The 25734-nt window shown below is 50.7% G+C and overlaps 1 protein-coding gene across 1 annotated transcript in view; it reads right to left on the minus strand.

Moving 5' to 3' along the window:
• Window positions 1-25734, minus strand: part of HSPA12A (heat shock protein family A (Hsp70) member 12A) — a 78198-nt gene that overhangs the window by 22755 nt on the left and 29709 nt on the right. Inside the window, exons 2-6 of the mRNA XM_060126457.1 lie at window positions 20709-20794; window positions 19030-19157; window positions 15275-15461; window positions 12993-13097; window positions 7109-7225 (exon numbers count right to left, since the gene is read on the minus strand). Coding sequence (XP_059982440.1) covers window positions 7109-7225; window positions 12993-13097; window positions 15275-15461; window positions 19030-19157; window positions 20709-20794 — 623 coding nt within the window. The remainder of the gene's footprint in view (window positions 1-7108; window positions 7226-12992; window positions 13098-15274; window positions 15462-19029; window positions 19158-20708; window positions 20795-25734) is intronic.

The raw sequence follows: 25734 nt of genomic DNA on the forward strand, positions 1-25734 counted from the left end.
TCCACAACGGGAGAGGCCACAACAGTGAGAGGCCCGCGTACCGCAAAAAAAAACCAAAAAAAAACAAACAAAAAACTAGCTCCTTCGATCAGCAGTGTGTTTGCTGACTTTGCTGCCGTTTCCGAGGAATCCCGGGATGCGCCCTCACGTGGTACCCCTTTGGAGAAGGCTCCCAGGTGTCCCCAGGCCCCTGGGGGGTTAGTGGGCTCATCTCGTCAACGAGGGACAAAGGTCTGCCTAATGTCACACATGTACAGTGACCCGGTGGGGAAGAGCTGGACTAGAGTCACGGGCGTGCGCGGAAGGATCTTAGGAGGGTCAATTACTGGGCAAGGAGGGGAGGGGAGCTCAGGTTAGAAATTAGAAATGCCTTTCGTCCAACCCCTTCACTCTATGAAGAAGGAAACCAAGGCTCGGAGAGGTAGGGCAACCAACTGTCCCGGTTTCCTGGGGCACGGGCCTTTCAGTGCTAAAACCGGGCCAGTCTTAGGCTCCAGCGTATCCCAGAGAAGTGGCAGAGCAGCCCAGGCCCAGGTCTTGAGCCTTGCAGACCAGCTCTTTAATTGGTTCTCAGCTCTCCTGCTCTTAGTAATTCCAGGTGCTGGGGTAGGGCCCAGGCCTCTGTACTTTGACAAAACCCGTGGGTGCCCCTAATACTCCTGAACTGGTTTGAAGGTACGCTCTCTACTCATTCACTCTGCGACAGTACCGCCTAGACCTGCTGTCATTCACTGTCACTAATAACCACACCCCAAACGAACCAGTTAATTACGTCTTAATGAGACACCATCAGCCGGCAGGTGACTGAAAATCTCCACTCTGCCGAAACCATGAATGCCTCACAAGGGCAGAACCCGTCTGGACTGAACCGAAACCATGAATGCCTCACAAGGGCAGAACCCGTCTGGACCGAACCGAAACCATGAATGCCTCACAAGGGCAGAACCCGTCTGGACCGAATTACAAAAACAGATGGAACCGCACATGCCTACACCCTCCGCCAGGAACCCGCCTCCTTCCTGCCTTGTACCCTTGGCTAAGGCCGACCACATGGGCAGCATCTGTGCCCATCAGCAGGGTCCCCAGGTCAGAGGCCAGGTCTGCCCTTAGCTTACACGGGTCAATAGGTTAGTGACAGAGATGCGCGACAAGATTTCCCCATCCGAGGGAATGAAGGTGCCCCCTCCCCCAGCCTCACTTTCTCATAGTGGCTCGGACACCCTCAGCACAAAGGCAGACAAAGGTTAAGATGCCTGATGAAATAGGACATGCGTTACACGTGTCAGGTGCCACCAGGAACAGTGAAACCTCTGAACCTTTATCCCCAGGATCCCAGAAGAGGAAATCCAAAGTGACACCAGGAGGAGCCCCGTCTATAAGAACAGCGCTTGTGGACTGGTTCTTCTATCCTCACGGGTTTGTACGTAAAGCCAAGGCCCTCCTAGAACAGAAGCTCATAGGCCCAGCTCCCACAACATGGGCTGAGGGAGAAGGAGACGCGTTACAAAGCAACAGTGGGCCCTGGATGTACAAGTTCAGGGTGGAGGATAAACTTGGAGGAGGCTAGGGCGGGCAGAGCAGAGTGGTGCCCGGGACTCGGTGTGGAGGAAAGGCACGGGCTCTGCCCACTCAAAAGGCACATTCCTGTCATTGTGTCCCACTGGGATGTCAACCAGCCAGGCAGCTCCCATGTGGCCGGTAAGAGCAACAGGGGCCTGGGCCCAGCGGGAATGGGGACGGCAGGGGACAAAGGAGAGCAGAAAATAGACGCCCTTATTCTCCTCCATGCCTACCCAGAAATTCTGAGCAGGGTCTCTAACTTACATGTGAAATATCTACGTGGAAAATCACATCAAGAGGCCCAGAGGAGTGAAGAGCCTGGAGGAGAATGTTACATTTTCCTCCAGGCTCTTCACTCAAGGGCAGCCGAGGGTACCTGGTGTGTGACTGAGGCCACCCCACACACACACCGGATGCTCCCACATCCTGAAGATGTGAAAGACAATCAGGCTGACCTGAATCTGCCCCAAACAGCGTGGGCTGCACCTCTCGGGGGGCCTTTCACCTGTCCCTCCCCAGCTGGGCTGGCCTCAGCTCCACAGCCAAAGCTTTGACCCATTTCCATGGGGGCTTCCCCACAGTACCCTGCTCAGGATGCAGACAGAAGCAGAGGTGAAGAGGACCCCAAACCAGAGGGGAGGGGAAAGGCAAGGTCAGTGGGGGCCCCGGCAGTGCCTGGGAGACCCAGGACAAAGTAACAACAGTCCATTGCTTAAGCCAGCCCCCCTGTCCACTCCCCAGTGAGAGTGAGGGGCCGTGTCCCTACCAGCAAACTCTCATGGACGTCACAGGGAGAGGGGAGGGGGAGGCAAAGGGAGGCAGCTGCCTCTGCACAGATTCCCAGTCACCAGGAGGCTTCCCAGAGCTGCTGGTGGGCTCCAAGAGAAGGAGGAAATGCGAACGTCTCTGCCACACTCTCAGAAACCCAGATGTCTTTACCTCTGAGAGAAGGATCCAGTGCCCTGAAATGTAAGCTTTGTTTCCGCATGAAAACACTTGCCGTCCTTCTCAGCAGAAGCCCTCTGGCCTGGCAGCTGGCAGGAGACCTGGGGGTCTTTTCCTGGGATCAGGCCAGGGTCAACCGGGGCAGGAGAGCCCTCTCTCCGCTTTCAATAATTCTGCCTCTGGAGCTGGTATCTCAAGGCCACTGTTCCGTTCCAACGTGAGCTCTCCCTCTGCTCGGCCCCCGGCCCAGCACCTGGCATATTCTGCCCCCGACTATAGATCCATGGGGACCTGTCTAGCCTCTCCTGCAAGATGGTACACCTTCTAAGGGCAGCAGTCAGGTCTTCTTGCCCCGGAGCACACAGTAGGTGCTCAGAGAGCAGCTGCCGCAGGAACGAGTCACCCATCCCTCCAGCCAGCCTTTATTCTGCAATTTCCGGCCCTTCTCAGGAGAGCATTGCAAACACGACCTGAGGATTCTGCAATCAGAAAGCGTCTGAACAAGGAGGTTGCTACCCCATTTGACTTCACGAATCTGGGCCAGTAAGAACTCCATCGTGGTAGTTTGTAGCGCTCTGCTTCCTGGTCACAAGCTCCACCTGAAAGGAGCGGGTGGGTGAGAAGACCGCACTCCAGGGAGGCCGAGGACGTGGGCCGTGACCACCTCGACCACCGCTCCTTGGCCCTGCAGTCAGCCAGGCAGATCCGCCAGGGGCTGTGTCCACGGCTGAGAAAAACGGCCGGCCCAGCGGAGTACTCAGCTGGCCTGGTGTCAGACCGCAAAGAGCTGCAGCTGCGTGGCTTCTGAGCGTCATGGGCTGGGCTTTCTTTCCTGACGTGATTACTTTTCACTGCAGTTTGTTCAGAAAGGGAGGCAAATGCAAGCTGCAACTCCGTGTTAGAGGAGATCAGCGTACGTGGGGGAACATCATTGATTTAACAGGTTTCTGGAACCTACCAGAGTTACACATTTTAGGCAAAATGCCTCTAGAAATACACTGGACTACCTCCTATGCATGTGCTCAGGACGCAGTGGAACTATCTCCTCATTCTGGGTCTTTTCTGAGGGCCTCAGAAGAGGCATCAGCCGTTCCTTCTGCCACCATCTTTTCACTGAATGTTCTTAAAGGGTCTAAAGCTGTCCCGAGGCTGTGGATTATAAAAGATGGAGACTTAACCCACTTTCTCAACAATCACTTGACGTAAGAGGAGTTTTGGAAGTTTCACAGATGAAACTGTGCCCATGTCAAGTGCTGGGCGGCCCTCACTGGCGGTGAATCTCAGTCCTCCAAGTGCAGGCCCCAGGCCCACCCCCTGCAGGCCTGCTTCTCCACGGGAGATGCTGCCCAGAGATTCATCTCCTGGCTCTGGTCCAGGCCTCTTCCCCCTCCCCCAGGCCGGTGGAGGATGACCTTCAGCCTCCATGCGACCGTGCCATGAACTTGGGCTCGGGAGGCCTCCCATGAGCCCGGAATGAGGGGCTCCACTTGCCACAGGCAAGCAGGGTGGACAGACGAGTTTCCCAGCTGCTCTGACGGAGAACCCTCCCACCTCCTTCCTCATCCTTCCTGTTCATCTGTCAGAAGCCAGGCCGACAGGCAGCAGCACATCAGGTGGAAGGGCTGGTGGGCACTCTCAGATTTCAGAAGCTGGGCGGGCCAAGAACTGTGTTTTTTGCTCAGGTTCTGTATTTATCAGGTTCCTCCAGAGAAACAGAGCCAGTAGGATGTATGCATATGTAGAAAGAGCTTTATTATAAGGAATTGGCTTACGTGATTATGGAGACTGTCAAATCCCAAGACCTCAGCCGGCAAGCTGGACAGCCAGGAGGGCCGATGGTATAATTCCCTTGCTGGCAGGCTCAAGACGCAGGAGGAGGCGATATTTCATTTGGAGTCCAAAGGCAGGGGGAAAACAATGCTCCAATCTGAAGGCAGGCAGGCAGGCAGGCAGGCAGACAGGAGGAATTCCCTCTCATTTTATCTAGGAAGGTTCAGCCTTTTGTTCTAGTCAGGCCTTCCACTGATTGAATGAGACCCACCCACCTTACGGAGGGCAATCTGCTCTATTTAATTGATTTAAATGTTCATCTCATCCTAAAACACACTCACAGCAACACTCAGAATGATGTCTGACCAAATATCTGGGTATCCCTAGGCCCAGTCAGGTTGACACATAAGCGTAACCATCACAGGTATGCATCTTTCTTACTCTGCATAATAAATGGCAGGTGAGGAGGGAGAGCTGGAGAGATGCTAATTTTGGAGAGTTAGCAAACTCTATTTCCATCTTGTCATGAAGACTCTCCCAGAAGACAGGCTAAAGAGGGTGCCCCTGATATGCCACCTGCCCCTTGGCAGAAGTACAAATGGCTTCAACGAACCACCTGGATGCAAGGGATTTGAGAGCAGGGCTCCTGTCCTACAACTCGAGCGCCCACCACAGTTCTGCCACAGGAGGCCCCTGGCACAGGCTGTTCAATGAATAAATGAACGAGTGACCAAAGAATGAATGAATGGTACCTGCCATCTTAGAATCCATCCAGTGACTGTAAACTGAACACAAGTATCAAATCAGAGCTACAAAGGGCCCAAAATTAAGCTGCACAGACACTGTCCTGGACAAACGTTACCCGGCATGGAGAGGACATGCCAATCCACAGCGTGTCTCTGGGCCTCAGGAAGCAAATTCCCGCATCCCCTCCATCTATGCTGGCCACCTGGGCCCTGCCCAGGAGCTGCTGGCCCTCCTACTGCCTGAGGTGCCAAAGCCTAGAGGACGCCACACCCCCCTCAGCCCGGTTTCCCCCTTGGCCTCCCCAGTGTGAGGGGCCTCTCCCCACACTGGCCCCACCCTCTCAGAGAGACAGTCCTTGAAGAGCCGGCCCAGGGCTCCAGGAGCCCCGACAAATCTACACGTCACCGCACCTCTTTCTTTTTCAGGCTAAAACTAAGAACTGTCCCCTTTCCGGGTCACGTGTTTGTTGCTGAAGTCTTCCCATGGGCTGGAAAATGAAAGTCAGAACCATGATTCTTGAGTATCCTTCCTGGGAAAACTCAGGATCCCAGGCTGTGTCTTAGCAGACAGCCATGTCCCGGTGTCCCATCTTTGGGTCTCTGGACACTGCCTGAAGGCTGACACCAAGGAAAAGCTCTGATGCCCAGGGCTCCCATGGACAGTGAAACTGCATTTGTGTCTCTTCCTTTTTAAAGAAGTTGCCTCCTTCTGGAACTTCCACCTTCTCCCTTCATCCCTATAAAAACAAATCTATTTTTGGCAAACACAAAGACTGAGCCAGATTCTCACGCTGAACAGAGGAAGGGGAGAGCAGAGGAGCCAGCCTGGGGCAGGGAAGGGAAGGAAGGGAATGGGAGAGCACGGGGGGGGAGGGCGGGGGCGGAACACTGCCCTTCCTTGAACTCTACCTGCAGCCTGAAGTAAAGCCTCAAGCGTCCAGGACAATTCATAACGCCAAGGTGCCTGGGGCCATTTGACTGTGTGCAGAGATCAGCGTTGATCAGATGGGCGTTTTGAAAGGAAAGGTTTATATTTATACATGTGGCCACAAACTCAACATCAAAGGTGTGTCTCCAGGGAAAGGTGGCTCTCCCCTGAGAGGTGTGGCAGGGGACAAGGGGACATCTACGACCTTTGTGATCTTCCCCAGCCCACTCAGGCTGGAGGCTCTGAAAACTGATTCTCAGCACAGACTTGACCCAGGCCCCAGGGTCGGCTTTCATTTATCAACCCAGGGGACTACGTACAACAGGGGCCAGCTCTGTCCCCGGGACCGGAACAGCAGGTCAGGACGGCCTCTGCCACCCTTGCCACGAAGTCAGACACTCATGGGAGCCCCGTCGTGGCACAGGTTGTCCGCAAACAACGTGAGGGCTGGAGGCCACGGGGGTTTTGGCACCAGGGGTGCCCGCTGTACCCACGAGGGATGGGCTGGCCGTCGACGCTGGGATGTTCTGGCTCCGTGGCGCCATGTTGACTGGCTCGCTCCCTAACTGTACCACTGCCCTCACCCCGCTGTGGGCGTCCTCCACCAGGCAGGTCCAGCAGCCCCCTCCCCTGTCTGGGGCGCCCGTACATGCCGTGCTCCTGCCGTCGCTCCTAAGATGAACCGTGCAGAGGACAACCGTACTCCCTTTATTTCCCAGCCGCATAGGTGCAGCTTTCGGCCTCCACCAGGCTGATGGGCCTGGTCCATGGCCACCAGCCTTGTCTTTATTTCTTCCTTGTTCAAATATTCTTGTTCCCCAAGCCTTTTCCTTGAGGGTCTCACTTCCATTTGCCCACAGAGAAATACCTCTGAACCTCAGTTTGCAATCCTAGCCCCAAGGAACCTACAGGGGCAACAAGACCTGGAAATGAATAAAGTCAGAAGGAAAACTGAGCCCAGCCCCTCCCCTTGTCCGTCTGACGCCCGCTGCTCCCCGAGGAGGAAGCTGAGGAATGGGAAGGCTCCTGGCCCCCCACCTGTGGGAGACCCCTCGCTGCCTCCCCAAGGAGGCCTGTGAATGCTGGGGGACCCTGGAGTGGAGTGACAGCCACCGCCAGGTGTATCTTGGGCCCTGCCTGCCCCCAGCCCCGCACTTACCTGGTAGGCAGCTTGTCTCATGAACTGCTTGGCAGGCTGTTTCCAGATGGCAGGCACTGTGATAACCCATCTGACATCAGAGTTCTCGAACTCTGAACCCGTCTGATCGCTCAGCTCCTAAAGCCAAGGAAAATGCAGCAGGTCAGGTGGACAGAGCTGGTCCTCCTGTGGCTTTGCTGAAAATCCAGGCTTCCTGGCCGTGAACTCTCGGGGCATCTATTCCGCGGCCCCCCCGAACTTATCAGCGTCAGGAACAAGAGTCTGTTTTCCGAATATACAGCCAACAGGGAGCTCCCAGCTCCTTCCACTCCCTGGATGTGGCTGCAGGTGAGAGATGGGCAGATCTGAGGCCTCTGGCCACTTCCTAGTCATGTGACTTAGGGCAAGTGACAACCTCTCAGGCCTCAGCTTCCTTATCTGTACAGTAGGGATAATAGTAAGCTCATACAGTTATTGGGAGGATTGATAATTTCCTGAGAGCTACACTTCCTGGCAGCTTGCTCCAGTGTCAACTTTGTTAAGCCCTTTCCATAGCTCAACTGCCATTAATCCACTTGAGAATCCTGTTAGGAAGAGATTAGCACTGCCCCTCTTCTACAGGTGGCAAACTAAGGCCTGGATACGTTCGGTATCTTTGTGATGATTGCCCAGCTAGAAAGTAGCAGAGCCAAAGTTTGGACCCAGACGCAGGTCTATCTTGACTTGAAAGGCCAAGGTCTTAACTAAATTGTTACTTTTGGTCTCGTATCTGATCAGTGCCTGGCCCACAGGAATGCCTGACGACTGGTAGCATTTGTTAGCAGAGTTGTGTCACTGTCACCCACCTTACTGCAGTCCCAGCACATCAGTGGAGTTTTCCTGGCAGGATGGTAAGGGTAGGAACAACATGACCTAAGCAAGAACCGTGCTGCCCTTGACTTTCAGCTTAATGTAAAACCTATCTACAAAACAGAAACAGACTCACAGACATAGAGCTCAGACTTGTGGTTGCCAAGGGTGGAGGGATGGGGAGGTAGGGGAGAGAGAGGGAGGGACTGGGAGTTTGGGCTTGGTAAATGCAAACTATTGCATTTAGAATGGCTAAACAACAAGGTCCTACTGTATATGCAATCTCCTGGGATAAACCATAAAGGAAAAGAGTATCAAAAAAAAAGAATGTCTATATGTGTATAGCTGAGTCACTTTGCTGTACAGCAGAGATGGGCACAACATTGTAAATCAACTCTTCTTCAAAAAAAGAAAATCAGTGGGACCCATGTGGATAAACAGGACGGGTGGAAGCATCAGAGGTTTCCACCAGGCCCAGGTAGACAAAATATGTCTCTAGAATAGCTCTCAGACTCAGTATTCCCACCGGTAGAATGGGAAGAATAACACTAACCCACAGCGTCACTGGCAAGATTAAATGAGCACACACAGGGAACACCCGGCCCAGAGAAGACCTCTGATTGATGCTTGTCCCCCCCTTCTCCTCCCCTTCCTGTTGCCACATTCACCAGACAAATCTGAAATCACACCTACACACACACTGATGTGGTTCTGCATCAAAGTCTGCTCTGGGGACATGTTTCAGAAGATTAATAGGCTGGCGGTTTTTTTCCTAATGGGTATCTCATTTTCTCTATTGTTTCACATAGTTATCTTGGGGCTGACCCACCCTCTCACTGAACTAACTTCCTCTTTGATCGGTAAGTTTTTTTTCCCTTTTAAAAAAAACTTTTCATTTTTCATTGTGAGAAAATACACGTAACATAAAATTCACCATCTTAACCATTTTTAAGTGTGTGTTTCAGTACATTCACTAAACTTTTTTTTAATAAACGTGTTTTTAAAAACATCTCTGCTTTAGACCAACATGAAACAACCTTTTTTTTTTTAAATTGAGGCATAACTGATTTACAATGTTGTGTAAATTGCTGGTGTACAGCAAAGCGATTCAGATAGATATATATACATATATATATATATGAATGAATATATATATGAATGAATATATATATGAACATATATATATGTTCTTTTTCAGATTCTTTTCCATTATAGGTTATTACGAGATACCGAATATAGTTCCCTGTGCTATACAGTAAGTCCCTGTTGTTTACCTATTTTATATATAGTACTGTCAAACTCCTAATTTAAATCCCAAACTCCTAATTTATCCCTCCCCACCCCTTTCCCCTTTGGTAACCATAAGTTTGTTTTCTATGTCTGTGGGTCTATTCCTATTTTATATATAAGTTCATTTGTATCATTTTTTTAGATTCCACATATAAATGACATATGATATTTATCTTCCTCTGTCTGACTTACTTCACTTAGTGTGATAATCTCTAGGTCCATCCATGTTGCTCCAAATGACCTTATTCCATTCTTTTTAATGGCTAATATTCCATTGTATATATGTACCACATCTTCTTTATCCATTCATCTCTCGATGGACATTTCGGTTACGTCCGCATCTTTGCTATTGTAAATAGTGCTGCTATGAACACTGGGGTGCATGTATCTTTTTGAATTTGCATGTATCTTTTCATCTTTTCCGGATATTTGTCCAGGAGTGGGATTGCTGGTGAAAGAGCCATTTTTTGTTCGTGTTTATTTTTGTTTTTTTAATCATGTTTTATTTCCTTGCAGGTCTGCGCTGGGCTTTAAAAGCAGGTGAGCGTGTGATGGGTTGGGAGGGATTCTAAGTGTGGTGCCTATAACCACCCAGGCTATTTTAAACTCTTTAAACAGGAAAAGGCTCAAAGATGAATGATGGGCTTCCCTGGCTGTACGGAAAGTTGTCTGATGAGCTGTTTGTTTGCCAACGGGTGGAGATCAGCTTGGAAGGGAAGGAACCTGGCACTGACTGAACATCTCACGTCAGGCACTTTCACTGACTGTCCCTCGTGAATAGTGAGACTGCTCCAGGGACGTGATTTCTGAGATATTCTACTTGAGCTTTTTCTGGTCCAACATGCAATAGTCCCCCTCTGCACTGAACCCACCTGCCCCTCAAACACCAGCCAGCCTCTTATGCAGGGCCTAGTTCCTATACACCTCCTCAAACAGCTCTTCTGCATGGAATTTCTTTACAACGTGTTCCCTGCTCAGAGAAGGTTCCGGAAGCTTCTGGCTGAGCCGACAGGTCCACAACCACCCACCTACCCACGCCCGTGCCTGACCTCTGCCCCCTCCACCTCCTCCCTCCCTTGAGAGATGGGCTGTTCACGCCTTTCTTCTTGGCCAACTTGAAACACACTCCAGTGTCGTAGACTTTCTCAAGTTCTACATCTTCCCTGAGTCCCCACGGCCGCTCCTCTTATTCCAGAGACCCCCCACCTCCCTCTGTGCCTTCATCTTTCTCCAGGAGCTGAGCCCATCCCTCTGAGATCCTTCTCTTCAGGCCGACAGAGGTCCACCTCCTCTCTTGCTTCACCGTCTCCTGGACCAATGGCAGCTTCCCTTCCGCAGGTCCCCGCCGGCCTTGCTGCTCCTGCCTCTGGCTGGTCACCACCTTCTTCCTGAAGCGAACCCAGCCCATCTCCCTCCCACTTCCTTCCTTAGAATCCTCTCCTCACCCCTTTTCATAGAAGAATTTTTTCCCAGGAACCACTCCCTCCCTCCACCCCACCACCTTTATCTCCCTGGTTTTCATGTTCCTCAAATGACCCCGCAGTTGGAGTCTCAGCCTCGCCCTCAGCCCTCGGACAGACCTGCTTCAGGATCTGAGTGAGGTGCTAACATATCACTCTCCTCCACCTGCAGGCCCTCGGGACCACGTGGTCTGCCCTCCTCTAACGCTATCCTTGTGGCCATGGCAACCCATGTGAGAAATCCTCTGAGGGCTCCCCACAACCCAGGAAGAATTCCTTCGCCTGGCCCTTGAGGCGTCACACGATCTCGGCCGGAGCTTGCTGTTCCCGCTCTCTCTGCAGCCTTGCCCTTTGCCTGCTCCAAGCTGCCTGCTTCCCACAGCGGTTTGCTACGTTTTCTTTCCCCTGAGCTGTGCCTGGGCCGTTCCACCGGTGCAAAACACCTGCCCTTCCAGCTGCTGCCTGTCAGAGGCCCGCAATCCCTCTCCTCCGGGGAGGATTCCCTGCTGCTGCCCTTGGGCAGAACCTCTGCCTTCACCGAACACTCAACACCCACGGTTACCCCCTCATGACACCCACCCATCGACTGTATGCACTGGGTTTCTTTCCACGTGGCCAGAACTCGCATAGCACCTGGCTCACAAAAAGTACTCAAAACAAGAGGTACTTGAATGGATGAAAGCAGTGTTACGACCTCACCTCTTTGTCTCCCTCTAGCCCTATTTCTAGAATTCTATTCTACTCTATTTCTAGAATTCACTAAATTTCTTCTAGCGATCACATAATACCAAATGCTTCTGAAGTTCCCAATTCTTTTTGGATAGAGTTTAATACACGAGGCTCTTGAATCATCTGATCTACAGCCGCTCATCGCCACGCTATGCGAGGGGACACCGAGTGGATGGCTCTATTCCATTTGGAAATTAGCCATTTTCTTAATTCTGGGCCATCACTGAACAAACCTTTGCAAGGGCCAACCAAGGGGGCTTATTCACCTGGTCAGCTTCTTCCATGGGGTCTGGGGTGTGGGGCATGGAGGAGAGGGGGGACAGCAGCAACTATTTACCAAGTAAATAGTTGCTGAGCCCCCGGGGGGGCAGTTAACATCTAATATTTCACTTACTATCAAACGACCCACGAGGCACAGTTATCTGACCCCCTTTTCATGTTAGGAACGTGGGTATCAGAGAGAACGAGCACCTCGCCCAAGATCGCACAGCTGCTGCATGTCTCCCGCCTTTCTTTCTCTTGTTTGTTTTACTGAGGTATAATTCACATACCACAAAATTCACCTTTTTAAAGTGCACAGTTTGGGACTTCCCTGGTGGTGCAGTGGACACGGGTTCACGGCCAATGCAGGGGACGTGGGTTCGATCCCTGGTCCAGGAAGATGCCACGTGCTGCAGAGCAACCAAGCCCGTGCGCCGAAACTACTGAGCCTGCGCTCTAGAGCCCACAAGCCACAACTACTGAAGCCCTTGTGCCACAACTACTGAGACCCACGGGCCTAGAGCCCATGCTCCGCAACAAGAGAAGCCACTGCAATGAGAAGCCCACACACCGCAACGAAGAGTAGCCTCCGCTCGCCGCAACTAGAGAAAGCCCGCGCGGCCAAAAAAGTAAAATAAAATAAAGTGCACAATTCAGTGGGTTTTAGTATATTCACAAGGTTGCGCAACCATCCCCGCTATCTAACTTCATCACCCCCCAAAAGTAACCCATACCCCCTGGCAGTCACTCCTCTGCCACTCCCCCAGCCTCTAGCAACCACTAGTCTACATTCTGTCTCTATGCATTTGCCTCTTCTGATCATTTCCTACAAATGGAATCATTTGTGGCCTTTTGTATCTGGCTTCTTTCACTTAGCATAATGTTAGCATAATGTTTTCAAGGTCCATCCATGCCAGAGCAGGTGTCAGTACTTCACTCCTTTTTAAGGCTGAATAATATTGCAGTGTATGGGTGAATCCCATTCAGTTAACCATTCATCCACTGATGGACATTTGGGTTGTTTCTGCTTTTTGGTTATTATGAATAGTGCTGCTAGAAACATTCACGGACAAGTTTTTGTGTGAATATATGTTTTCACTTCTCTTGGTACATACCTAGGATTGGAACTGCTAGGCAGATGGTCACTCCGTGTTTAACCTTTTGAGGAACTGCCAGGCTGTTCTCCACAGCAGCTGCACCATTTTCCCTTCCCACCAGCAGTGCACAAGGGCACATTCTCTGCCCTGAGGCTGTCCCTGCTCCCCTAGCTGGCAGGTGCCCCCCTGCCCCCAGCACAGGCTCTGGCATGTACCTACCTTCAGCGCTTGTTCCTTAAAGTACCGCAGGGCATAAGCAAAGATTTCAAGAGCTTTGATTTTCTTGCCATTTGCTGCCGTCAGGTCTGTATCCATGGTGAGGTCCTAGAGCCAGGACAGGAATGAAATAGTAAAAAGAAGGAGAGACATGCCTTCTGGCTTTAAGCACTGTCACTTGGAGACCTGGGGAACCCAGTGAACCATGTCTGTGTTTCCTGGTGTTTGAGGGGCAGACTAGGACGGCACGTCCCCCAGGACAGGGCTGGCAGCAATGTCCCCTTACTGTGTAGGGGGCCCTGGCTGCTCCCCTCAGGCCCCACCTCCACTGCTCCCTTCTTCCCTCCTTCTCTCCCTCCTTCTTTTCCTCTCTCCCCTGGATCCTCTGGGGGCAGAGGTTTCGGGGCAGCAACAGAGCCCAGGAAGAAAAAAAAAAAAGGCAGCAGACGCCACTCCCGATGCAATTTACATACTATTTCCACATGACACACATGGTCACCCTTGGGAGCCCCCCTAATGGAAGCCTAGATAATCATACCAAATCACTGACGTGCACGGTGCTAAACAGACACGAAGCTTTCACTTCCCGATGAGCTGCCAACCAAGTCACAAAAATAGAAGGGCTCCTATTTTAAGGACTGTGCGGTCTAATCCACTGGGAGCCCAGCATCACTGCCTTCCTTCCTCTGCCAGAAGCTACAGCAGTTGCTGAGTGCAGTCCTTGGGCGTAAGATGCTCCGTGAGATGCCGGATGGACTGCGGTCATTAAAAAATGATGAAAATAGTCCCCAGAGGGTGGGAATGGGCAGAGAGGGGAGCAAAAATCAGGAGAAAACCCCCAAGTCTCCTGGAACCAGAAGACGCATTGCCACCAGGGAAAAAAATCAGTGCGGTCTCGGGATCGATCCAGGCTGGCTAATTAGTCTTTGCGTTTGGAGTGTGAAGGGGTATCAAGCAGCTAAGCCGGCCTTGTGGGGCCTGCCCATCATCCTGACCCCTCTACACATGCTCACTCCTCCCACATCTGGGGCTCAGCAAAGACACCCCAGCTTTGGGGTGGTGGCCCCCAGGCGGCTTCCAGGCATCAGGAAGCCACAGGCTTGGAACTGAAAAATTCAAATTGAAAAAATTCCTGGGCTTGCACCTGCAGGAGATTCCTATTGGGCACTGCTGAATCCTATCAGGTGAAACAAGAAGGGTGCATTTTGAGGCGAAGTCAGTGTACTTCAGAGAGACACACACACGGGTGAGCACCGAGCCCTGGAAGGCAGGGTGCTGGCTGCAGCGTTTCCCAGTAACATTTGTTTTGTCATCTGCAAACACTTAACAAGCAGACATATGAAAGCAATAAATAATAGACGCTAGCAATTGCCTTTAACTAAGGACCGACCGGCATGGTTCTGAGAGCTTTGTGTATTTTGATTCCTTTAATCCTTACAACGTCCCCGTAAGAAAAGCACTGTCGAAGTCTCCATTTCACAGATAAGGTAAAGCAAGGCAAGGAGAGTCTAACTGACTTGGATTAAGTATCTCAAAGGTGTCAGAGGTGGGATTTAAACCCAGGCCATCTGGCCTCATGGTCTGTGGTCTTAAACACTATCACCATCCTGCATCTCTAAGTACTGAGAGTTAAGGAAAATTTAAGGGATAAAATGCTTAAATTGAAAAAATTCTATCCTATGGCTCAACATTTCGATGAAGCTTGGGGAGGGTGCTAATCAACTTGGCCATCTTACAAAACCCTGGCAAGTTGGAAGCAGAACTACTTCAGGCATTGGGCCTCCAATTATTGGGCCCTTGACTTCCTGAGCTACCTCCTTCCCCACAGAGAAGGTTAATGAGCCATTGTTGCTGGTTGTTACTTCCAAACCGGTTAGTTATAACCACTACCCTGAGCCCCCAGAATGCTCCCTCGTCCCCGAGTCCTTCCTTCAGGATTCCTTGATGTCCCAACAATCCTGCAGGTGAAGGGGGATCTCCTGGCACAGCAGGGGTCTCCCAGCCCCCTATGCCTGTGCTCCATCCAGGCAGTGTCTCTCTGACTGGTCAATTCCCAAAGCAAACAAGTTGCTAAACATTCTGAATATCTCCCTGCCCGTGTGTACGTCAGAAAGTGCTGTGTGTTCCACAAAAGTGTCATGTGCTCCAGGTTGTTTCTAAACTCGAGGTGAATGGACATTCATTTCTGCTTGGGAGAAACCTGAGGGCCCCCAAGGTCTGGAAAGGCTGGAGGAACCTCGGCTCTCGAATGTGGAGGACGTGGGGCCGGGGAGAGGCTGGCTCACCCCAGTGGTGTGCAGCTTCATCTTGAACTTCTCCAGGTACAGCCACTGCTTGGCCTCGTTGGGATCCAGGTCGTGGTAGAAGTCCCTGGCGGCATACCCGAAACTGTGGAACTTCCTCTCCGGAGTCAACAAGATGGTGGTCGGAGTCTTCTGGTTGGACACCCCAGGGTCGCCTCCTTCCCATCGCCTGCCACCAAGGAAAGGCAGAGGTCATGGGCCTTCTTGCGTAATCCCAATGCAGGCGGCACTGGTGTGAGCACCCACTACTGTGTGCGTGACCGTTACAGATGTGAGTGCCCATGGTGGCTGCCAAAGGCGCCCTCTGGTTTAGCTGGGTGAGTAGCGACTAGAGACACAACCTCAGTCAATAAGAAAAACGAAAGGGACAAGTACCAGGTTCTTGCTAAGTAGCAAAGTCTGCTTCATCCTTTCAGCGTTTACTGAGCATCTACTGTGTACCAGCTGCTAGCGACACCGAGAGGAAACATTTATGTCTCTGCCTTCAAATAACTCACAACCTAGTGGGCAATGGGTTGTTTTGTTTTGTCTTTTGGCTTGGGTTTTGGTTCCTTAATTTGCAAGCACTCGATAGCAGATGGATAGCTGGTTTGCATCCTCTTTGAAACAGGTAGGGTATAAACAAACACATAAATACCTGCCTCATCAGATGGAAATGAGGGGCCCAGGGAAATGTCCCAGAGGGGTCAGAGGAGACAGAGGTGCCAGAGATGGGGTCTTGGAAAGAATGCAGGGCTCAGGAGAGACCTGATGTTGAAGGAGGGAAGGACACTGCAGGCTGCTCTGAGGTGGGCAAGCTACGTGACTGTGTAGGTTGGAGAAAGCGTGTAAATGAGAAGGGTGATTGTGTACATGTGTGAAAAACGAGATTGGGAAGGTGGTAGGAACCAGGCTGAAGAGAACCCTGAGGAGTGAGAGATTTAATCAGTGAGTAATAGGGAACCCCTAAAGGTTTCAGAGCAGGGGCAGGACAGAAATCAGAGCTACTGTTGACTGCAGCGAACTGGACCAAAGGGTGGGAGACGGGAAGCCAGGTGGCTGAGCAGGAGACTCAGGCCTCGAGGTGAGGGAGCTCATACGGGGGTGGAGAGCCCTGGGAAGAGAGAGAGGGGACAACGGGGGAGGAGCCGTCCAGCGGAGAACCGAGCCAAATGGCCTCGGTGGTGAGCAGGTGCAAGGAGCCCCAGAGGTTTCAAGCATGGGAACCTGGAGGAGACAGTGCCCCTCACAGATGCCCTGGCCAAGAAGGAGGCAGGAGGAAACGTGGAGAGCTTTATTTGAACGTTCCGGCATTGAACTCCCAGGAGGGGCTTGAAGATACAAGCCTGGGGTTCAGAAAGAGATCCAGGAAGGAAACAGACCTGGGCACCCCCATACTGGGGGGACAGTCACAGCAACAAGGTGGGTGAGAGTGCTGACGGGAACCGTGAGGAGGGAAGGAACCCTATCCTGCACATCTATAGGCTGAAGAGGACCCAGAAGTGGGGAGGGGTGGATACAGACAGACAGGCGGGCAGATGCGATGGGATTTCGTCCTGGAACTGACAGATGGGTGTCATGGAGCAATCAGAGGGTAGGCTGAGCCCCAGCAAAGCCTCCTTCCTTCTCGCAGATAGAAGGAAGGAGAAAAGTAAAGAGTGGATGCTTCTCCCTCCTTCGGGGCCACGGCAGAGACGCCCCGGCTGCCAAGAGGCTCCACGAGGAGACCCCCCCCAGGTCCTGGCTCAGCAGCTGGCTCTGGTCCTGCCACTAAGCACACGACCCCTACGAGCAGCCCCCGATGGAGACACATGCCCGAGAGGAAGCGCACCTCTCTCCCTGGCCTGCCCTCCTGGGGAGGTGGCTGTACTCCTGGATGGGCTCTCACCTGCCCCTGGCATCACAGTCCAGACGGAGCGCCAACCTCCACCTAGATTTGCCACACAGATGAGGCTGGAGTCATCCCTGGCTGGTTTCCCAGTCAAGCCCCATGAGGATGCAGGCTTCTACCCAGGGAGCCAAAGTCCCCGTGGTGACCCCACCGAGATGCACGGGTGATCAGCAGCTCAGCTAGACACTGGCGCCTGGGCCAGAGGCACGCCCCACACAACCTTTCGGGAATGGATTTTCCATTACTATTAACACAGACATTTTCAGTAGGTAATGGACTTCCTGAGGTTTTGCCCTTCAAATTTTTAATCCTTCATTCCTATTTAAATACAAAAACTTACACTTTCTCATTCATAACTCTGTCCGTCTGGATCATGGTGATGTTAATATGTTCTGACTGAACTAAAATTCAGGTAGAACCTCCCTCCAGAAATCTCTACGATAACTACGATAATGTCCCTGGAGACCCTGCATCTGTGGGTGTTTTGTGAGAATTCCTCCCCAGCAAGTTCAAAGTTATTTTTGCTCTTTTTTTTTCTTCAGTTTTCATTGTATGACTATCCCTTTGAAATAACATTTCTTAAAACAACTAGAAGCTGATAAATGTTGACTCTAGCTTTTAATACAGAGCTCTTTTCTTTCCGAGGTTCCCACCTCGGGAGATGGCAGAGCGGACCCGCACAGCATCTGTCCCACAAACCCGAGGCAGAACCTCGGTGGTGACTGAACACCGAAGGCTCTGCTGCAATCGGGGTTCTCTACTAGAAATGGCTTTTTGTTATTTCCTGATGAGACGACACCCACGGGTCTCTGAAGCATCTTAGGACACCCAGTTTTCCAGAGAAAAGGCAGGGCCTAAATCAAGAGTGGGGTAGCGATCACTTTTATCATGACTTATGTTTTAAACAGCACTCTCTATAAAAAATGCGTAAGATCTTATTCTGGGAGTGATAACTAAATTCCACAATGACCAGCTGAAGGAATTGCAAAGCCCATCACAATGTATCTTCAGAGCCATCCTTGGATTTGGAAAATCAGGGTGATAAATCCCTGGTTCCCAAAGCTTTGAGTGGCCAGAGCCTGCAAGAAGGCGTGAGCCAGTCTTGGGGAGCAGGCACTGGTGCCAGGATAGACCAGGGTCCTCGCAGACAGCTGATCACACGTGGATGGGGTAGACACCAGGGCTGCTGTGTGCATGAGTGGGGGGGCGGGGCGGGGGGAGTGGCCCAGGAGACCCAGGGCAGCTTCAGGGTGAAGTTGGCTGAAATTCACCCCACTCTGCTTTTTCTCAGGTGCTTCCCACTTCTGATTACTGTCATCTCAGGACTTCCCTTGAAAGAGCCAGCACCTTCCCTGCTTACATCTTACTACCTGCTAAGTGCTTGATGGGAAATCTCGTTACATTTGCACACACACTCTGTCAAGCAGGTACTGCCATTATCCCCATTTCACAGATGAGGAAACAGAGCTTTAGAAGGTTCAGCAATTGCCTGAGGTCACACAGTGGTGAGTGGAGGCCTGGATCTCCTCCATCACCAGCACCTTAAAAGTCAGCACCTCTTGCCCAGGCTGTACGCTGGAATCACCTGGTTTCAAACATACTGTCCAGGTCCTTCCCCAAACCAAGTTAGAATTAAAGCAACACATTGACAGACCAGGAACCTGGAGCCCAGAGATCAGAAGTGGCTTGCCCCAAGTGGCACGGTGAGTTTGGGCCAAGCGGGGCCAGAATCCAGGACCCGCTGACTACGTACCATTCAACTGCTCAGTGTACTAATCCCTCTCCCCTCCCCCAAGGCCCTCCCCCAAGTCTCCATAGTTACAGCGACCGGCGCCAGCACCTGCCCCTCCCTGCCCACAGCACTCACCTCATTACGTGGATGCATTCTGGCTCCTTGGTGAAGCTGTAGGCATAGCCGCTGGATGTGGTCCCAAAGTCGACAGCCACCACCACGAGAAACGTCTGCTGCTCAGAGACGTTTGGGTCGGCATCGTTCTGCAGATAACCGAGCGGGGTACAGGGAGTGGGCGGGGCAGTCAAGCCAGGCTTTCAGAAGGGCTCCACCCTGCCCTGCTGTGTGCCCACTGTAGACAGAAGCATATTGCACATTCTGGTTCAAGGCTGCCACGTGGTGAGTCCTGGGGAGAGGGCAGGCTTTCTCAGCCCCTACCTGACCGACTCAAGGAGAAATGGAGGTGTCTCCTGAACAAGGGCCAGGCCACCGGGGAGGGCCCCTGCCTACACTTGCCCAACACTCCCTTTATCAACTGTGCACAAACGTGGCTAATTACGGAAACTCCTCCATCTGGGCTGGAACCCCAGTGGTTCCCTGAGTGACACCCCCCTCTGCCCCCCATTGCCCTCCCCCAGTCCCTGCACAGATCTCCAGACCCTGCTCAGCTGTGCCCTGTGCACCTGCCAGGTGACCCCTCCACCTGCCCGGGCGTGTCACGCATGGATGTGGGGCTCAGCATACCAGGGACCCTGCCCGGTCCTGCCATAGACATCATATGACCCTGCTGAGTCCTGTCCCCTTGGGGCCTCGAGCCTTTCCTCATCTGTCAAGTGAGTTGGTCAGGCCATTACAGACTTCCAAAAAATCCTTTAAGCAAATGTAGACTTTTTTTTTTTTTTAACATCCACAGAACTTCAAATTATACCAATAATTTTTGGATTTGAAGAGTATTGGTTAGAGCAGGGGGTGAGAACCCCACATGTCTGGCCTTTCATCACACTGCCCCCCCATCCCGTTCAGCTTATCCTGAAGCTTTTACAGGGAACCCTCGGGGTACAGAGTTTGAAAACCACAGGACCCAGCTGTTAGGTGACCAAGCCTCTCGGTTTTCCCAAGCCTGAGGGAGTTCCAGGATACAGGACTTTGCGTGGAAACCAGGATGGTTCCAGGAAAACCAAGACAAGCTGGCGTCCCTACCTAGCGATGGCTCTGAAGTTCTTCTCAGCAGGGTCTGCTTTGAGGCTCTGAGCAGCTTGTACAAAGCCGCCCTTTCCTCCGGGTGCGTCTCTCTGGTTGGCTACATGTAAATCCCAGTATCCACCTTTGCAGTGAGGGGCAGGGTGAGAGCAAACGCCCAGCCTCCAGCCCCCCGCGCTGCCCAGGTCCTCTCTCTCGGGCAAGCTGGCGCCGAAGCCATTACAGCCACAGCTTTTGGTCACGGCGGTTAACTACAGTGGAAAAGCCACTGCATTTCACTGACTCACCCGCCAGCCCAGAGTGGCTGCTTCCTCCCAAGAGGATGCCTCGCAGTCTCTGAGCCCTGAATCTTTAAAGAGCGGCTCCCACCCTGCCTGCTCATGTTACCCACACCCAGGCCAATGGCTCCAGGAGCACCATCCACACCGTGGAAAGCCTTTGCTGACCCACAGTGGCGAAGGCGCTGGGTAAGGCTCACGGGGCTGGTACGAGGACAACTTAATCTCCACCCGTGAACGTGAGAAGCCGCTCAGAAGCCCATCACGTGAGAGGCGCCTCCGAAAGCGAAGTAATCAGCACACGTACCCCCCTCCCCATACACACACGTTTCTTACCACAGTGTGGGAAGGGGACAGAGGTGTTATTCCTGTGTCCCCCAGACTCCGGGCTGGAGATGAATATGCAGATGTAGGGGCCATTTCTGAAAGGAAAGACAAGTGCGCTCCTTAGAGGTGTTGTGGACTGAGCCGGAGAGCAGCAATGCGGGCGGGGTGGCTTTGCTCCTGCAGGGACTGTTGCCCCTGGAAAGCCAGCTAATGTGGGGCGAGGCTGAACTCCAGCCAGAAAGGTAGGGTGTCTGATCTGTCCACCCCCGTATTTGATATTTAAAACTTGACCAAATGAGACGCTCCTTTTCTCACAGTGACCACCAGGACTCTCCCTATGTGCCAACCAACTCCCACTTAGCAGAGAGGCTGCCCGGTCCCCAAATCGCCTTGGCACCTGGCTCATGCCCTCTGCAGAGCTGGTCCTAAGCCCAGGCACCAGTATGGACCAGAGGAGCCTGTAGCCCCCTGAGATGATGTGCGAATTTTTCATGCATTTTCTTGGAAGGGCATCCACAGCTGTCAGGTTCCCAAAGGAGTATGGGACCCCACCCCAAAGATTAACAACCCTAATCGTAAGAATAGAGGACAGGAGTGCGACTTCCAGAAAGAATTCCCTTGCTTTGTGGATGCAACACCTCCTCCCTCCCTCTGGCATGAGGCCCTGCCAGAACAAGGGGAACTCATCTCTCTTCAGTGATGCTGAAGGGTTTTGACATTCAATTTAAAAAAACAAAACAAAAAACATAGCAGAAAGACAGATAGATTAGCATTCCTGGGTCCCCCAGTCGGGGCCCTGCAACAGACACGCGATCAAATCAGAGAAGAGCCAACAGCCAGGCAGCATGAATAGCATTTTGTCGATTCCCCTACTGCTCTTGCAATTACTCAGGCACAGATATTTGTTCTGAAACCTTGCCAGAGCCCCGTGGCTCTCCCCCAGGGATGAGCACCCAAGGAGAAGTCGCCCTGTCCCTGGTCAGTGCTGGATGCTCCACCGACTCTCCCTGCCCGCTGCCCAGGACCGGCAGGGCCTGCAGGGCAGCGGAACAAGCACTGCAGGCTCCCCCTGCAGAGGTGCTGGCCAGACCCTGGGCACCAACAAATCCCAGGTACCATCCAGTACGTTCTGCAAATACTGCTCTATTCAGTATATAGACTAATACCTGACGGGGAAAAAAACGGGTAACGTGCTACAACAACACCTGTAGTCAAGGAAACCCAGAGGGTATGAGGTATCTGAGAAAGACCTGTCTGCTTCTAGGGAAGCACTAGGAGTGGCTCCGTCTGCCTCTGCTTGCCAAATCACTTTGGTTAATCCCACGCGCTTACTGATTTTTTTTTTTTTCCTGCTTAGTGAGAACTCGAACAGCATCATTACAGTGGGCGCCAAATGGGTTGAGGGAATAAAATGAATCATGAAAGAGTGAATATGAAGCTTCCAATCTGCACAGCCACCTCCCCAATCTGCAGGCGTATGCTCCCTCTCCTCCTGATAAGGTTCAGTTCCAACCTCTGGGAGAAAGGTTCAGAAGCAAGTAAGTACAGAGGCCACGAATCAACTGGTGGGGCAAAGGACTTAAACAGACATTTCTCCAAAGAGCATACACTAATGGTCGATAAGCACGTGAAAGATGCTTAACTCATTAGTCATTAGGGAAATGCACTCATTAGTCATTAGGGAAATCAAAACCACAGTAAGATACTGCTTCACACCCACTAGGATGGCTCTAATTGAAAAGAAAAAAACGAAATAACAAATGGTGGCAAGGATGTGGAGAGATTGGACCCCCTGTATATATCTTGTGGGAATGCAAAATGATACAGCTGCTGTGATAAGCAGCTTGGTAGTTCCTCAAAAAGTCAAATATAGACTTACCATAGACTCGATTCCACTCCTAGGAATTCCACTCCTAAGTAACTACCCGAAAGAATTGAAAACAGGGACGCTTGTATGTGCGTGTTCACTGTAGCATTATTCACAAAAACCAAAAAGTGAAAATAACCCAAGTTATCAACAGGCAAATGGATAAACAAAATGTGGTATATCCATTCAATGGAATATTATTCAGCTGTAAAAAGGAATGAAATTCTTACACATGATACACCATGGATGAACCTAGAAAACATTATGCTAAGTGAAATAAGCTGGACACAAAAGGACAAATACCATATAATGTTTAGAATAGGCAAATTCATAGAGACAGACAGTAGATTAGAAGTAGCCAGGGGCTAGAGGGAGGAATGGGGAGTACAGAATTTCCATTTGGGGTGATGAAAGATTTTGGAAAAAGTAGTGACGGTTGCACAACATTGTGAATGTAATTAATGCCACTGATTTGCACACTTAAAAATGGTTAAAATGGCAAATTTTATGTTATATATACTTTACCACAATAAAAAAATTTTATTAAAGAAAACTTGCTCGGGGCTTCCCTGGTGGCGCAGTGGTTGAGAGTCCGCCTGCCGATGCAGGGGACACGGGTTCGTGCCCCGGTCCGGGAAGATCCCATGTGCCACGGAGTGGCTGGGCCCGTGAGCCACCCTCTCTCCACCCGCTACCTGCAAGGCCTGCAGCCATGTGTCCACATTTGCACAGAAGGTTTTGGAAGACACCGAATGTCTAATTGCCCAGAAAATCTGGTGCCGGCAATTAGCAAACAAGCTATTTATCTGCAGACAAACCATCCACCCCGCTGTCTGCTTGGTTCTAATTATCCCATCACTCAGCCCTTCTCAGAGCATGTCCTACTGACTTGTAAAATAGCATGTGTTGGGCCACACACTGAACACATGCCTTGGGCCCCCAGAGGACTCCAGGGAATTTGAAGACAAGAACCAAGGATGTTTTTTGGTTCTCCCTGTACCTCCCTCCCACCCTGCCTCTGGTTCAGTACGAAATAAATCATTTGACTTGCTGATCACTCAGCCAGGCCTAGAGGCAATTGAACTTCATGGATTTTCTCCATTAGAAATTAAAATGCAGCTACATCGTGCGATGATTTAAAACTGATTTGCACAGAAGGTATGGAGGAGTAACATTTTTATAGACATTTGCATATCATGCACACCCACATCTATCGCTCTCCAGATCCCAAATCAAAGGTAATTCACCAGTTAATGGGCGCTGACCCTCCACAGAAATACAAAGAGCCTGCAGTGATAACTTTGTTATCAAGCTAATATTTCTTTATTTAACTATTTAAGATGTCAAAAAGGTGCTCAAAAATTTTTAGGGAAAAGAATATGGAAAAGCCTACTTTAGCCCCTGCGGGATGTGAGAAGTTTCTGGTGTGCTAATAATCCCAACCAATCTTGAGAGCTTTCATTCAACAGGTAAGTGATTAAGAATAAACACAGCAGGGTCAACAGAATATTACCTATTGGTCTATGGATAACTGACAGATCTAAGCTAACAGACAAGAGGAGAGAGTTGATACATGGAATGTCTATATGTACAAGGTACATGCTGTGTGTCCTGGCTACCAATTAAACAGGCCATTATCCACAGTAAGAAACACCAACTGTCATTCACTGTGACCCTGTTTAAGTTTCTCTGTAAAGCCAATATAATAACATCTGCCCCATGACTGCTCCCGCCTACGTGATATTCCAGTTCAGTACACAGAGTGTCCTGGGCACATGAGGAGCAGAAGAGAAAGGCAAAGCTAAAAGCCCAAGAAGAAGAGAGATTTTTAGAGTCCAGGCTTGGAAGAGAGAAAGGAAGCTGATGAAAAGAAAAGGGATACCCACCTGCAGAGGTAAGGAGAGAAGACTGGTGAAAGAGATGAAAGGAAAATGCTCTACCAGGAGTGTAGTCAAGGGCAGAGCCGACGCATCAGGGAGCTTTAAGAGATACCTAGTCCGCCGTTCCCACAAGATTAAACAGACACTCAAAGCATCTTCCCATTTCAAGCACTAAGTTCCTCTGAAATGCAGTAACGCAGAGGGATTTGATGATCTCACATCACAGAATCAGAAAAACAAGGAACACTTCAAGAATGCAAACTATCAGCCAGAGAATCAAGCCGAGGAGGAAGAGACCGGAAGCTTCCTAGAAAACCAATAGAAGATAATCTTCAGGTCTTCTTTGTCATTCGTTTTAGATGATTTACCATTACTTATGTCTTATATACTTACTGTATGTAAGTAAGTAATCTTTACTATATATAAGTATATAATCTTTTTTAGTTTAGTAAATATAAAAATAGATACAGGTGTTCCTAGGTTCACTCTTAACCTGGGACTCAGCCCGCAAAACGTTCTTCAACCAAGTCATTTAAAAAATAATTTTTGCAGCAGAGAGGGATATATAAATAAATGAAAATATTTATGCAGCCAAGTAGAGGATATGAACAAGTAAAAATAGGATTCAACCAACAAGTCTCCTGCCACAGGATTTTTTAGACCCCAAAGCAGAGAGCAGAGGAGAAACTAGTTGAACTTGTGAGGTTAATACTCATCACCTGCCTTAACAGTGTAATAATTAAAATACAGGCTTCATCAGGGTTCCTGCTATAAAACGTGAGACTTGTAAAATCCAGACACATTCTCATTTGCTCCTGGCTCTCATGGCTTTAATCAAAGCAGACACTCCTAAAATAAAAAGTAGTTTTACTAAGAGAACCTCAGAGACAGCCATAATTCATGAACTTGCTCGTTGCTCTCCTCTGCTGGAGACGTTAGTCAGCAGAGAGCCGTGAGCAGAATCGTGGACTTTCTGAGATATATATCAACTCGATCCTGCTCCATAAATACAACATTTTAAAAGATGAAGATGGAACCATTGGGCTGACTTTATTTTACAAGGCTCCAGGCTCATGTGAAATGACAGGTGGTCTCAAACAATGGAGACTCCCCAGCTTTTTCAAATAGGCCTCCTTGCTAGCTTTCAGATTTATGTTCTATCAAACAAATGCTCAATTCCAAAAGGATTTTTAAGGTCCGGTCCTTATGATTTTTAAAATGCAGTGCATATGTTCATTTCTTTTCTCCTGCTAGCCATGAGATAATAGGTTATTTGCTGACAGTTGCG

The sequence above is a fragment of the Lagenorhynchus albirostris genome, chromosome 16, assembly GCF_949774975.1.
Source record: "Lagenorhynchus albirostris chromosome 16, mLagAlb1.1, whole genome shotgun sequence".
Lineage (NCBI taxonomy): Eukaryota > Metazoa > Chordata > Mammalia > Artiodactyla > Delphinidae > Lagenorhynchus > Lagenorhynchus albirostris.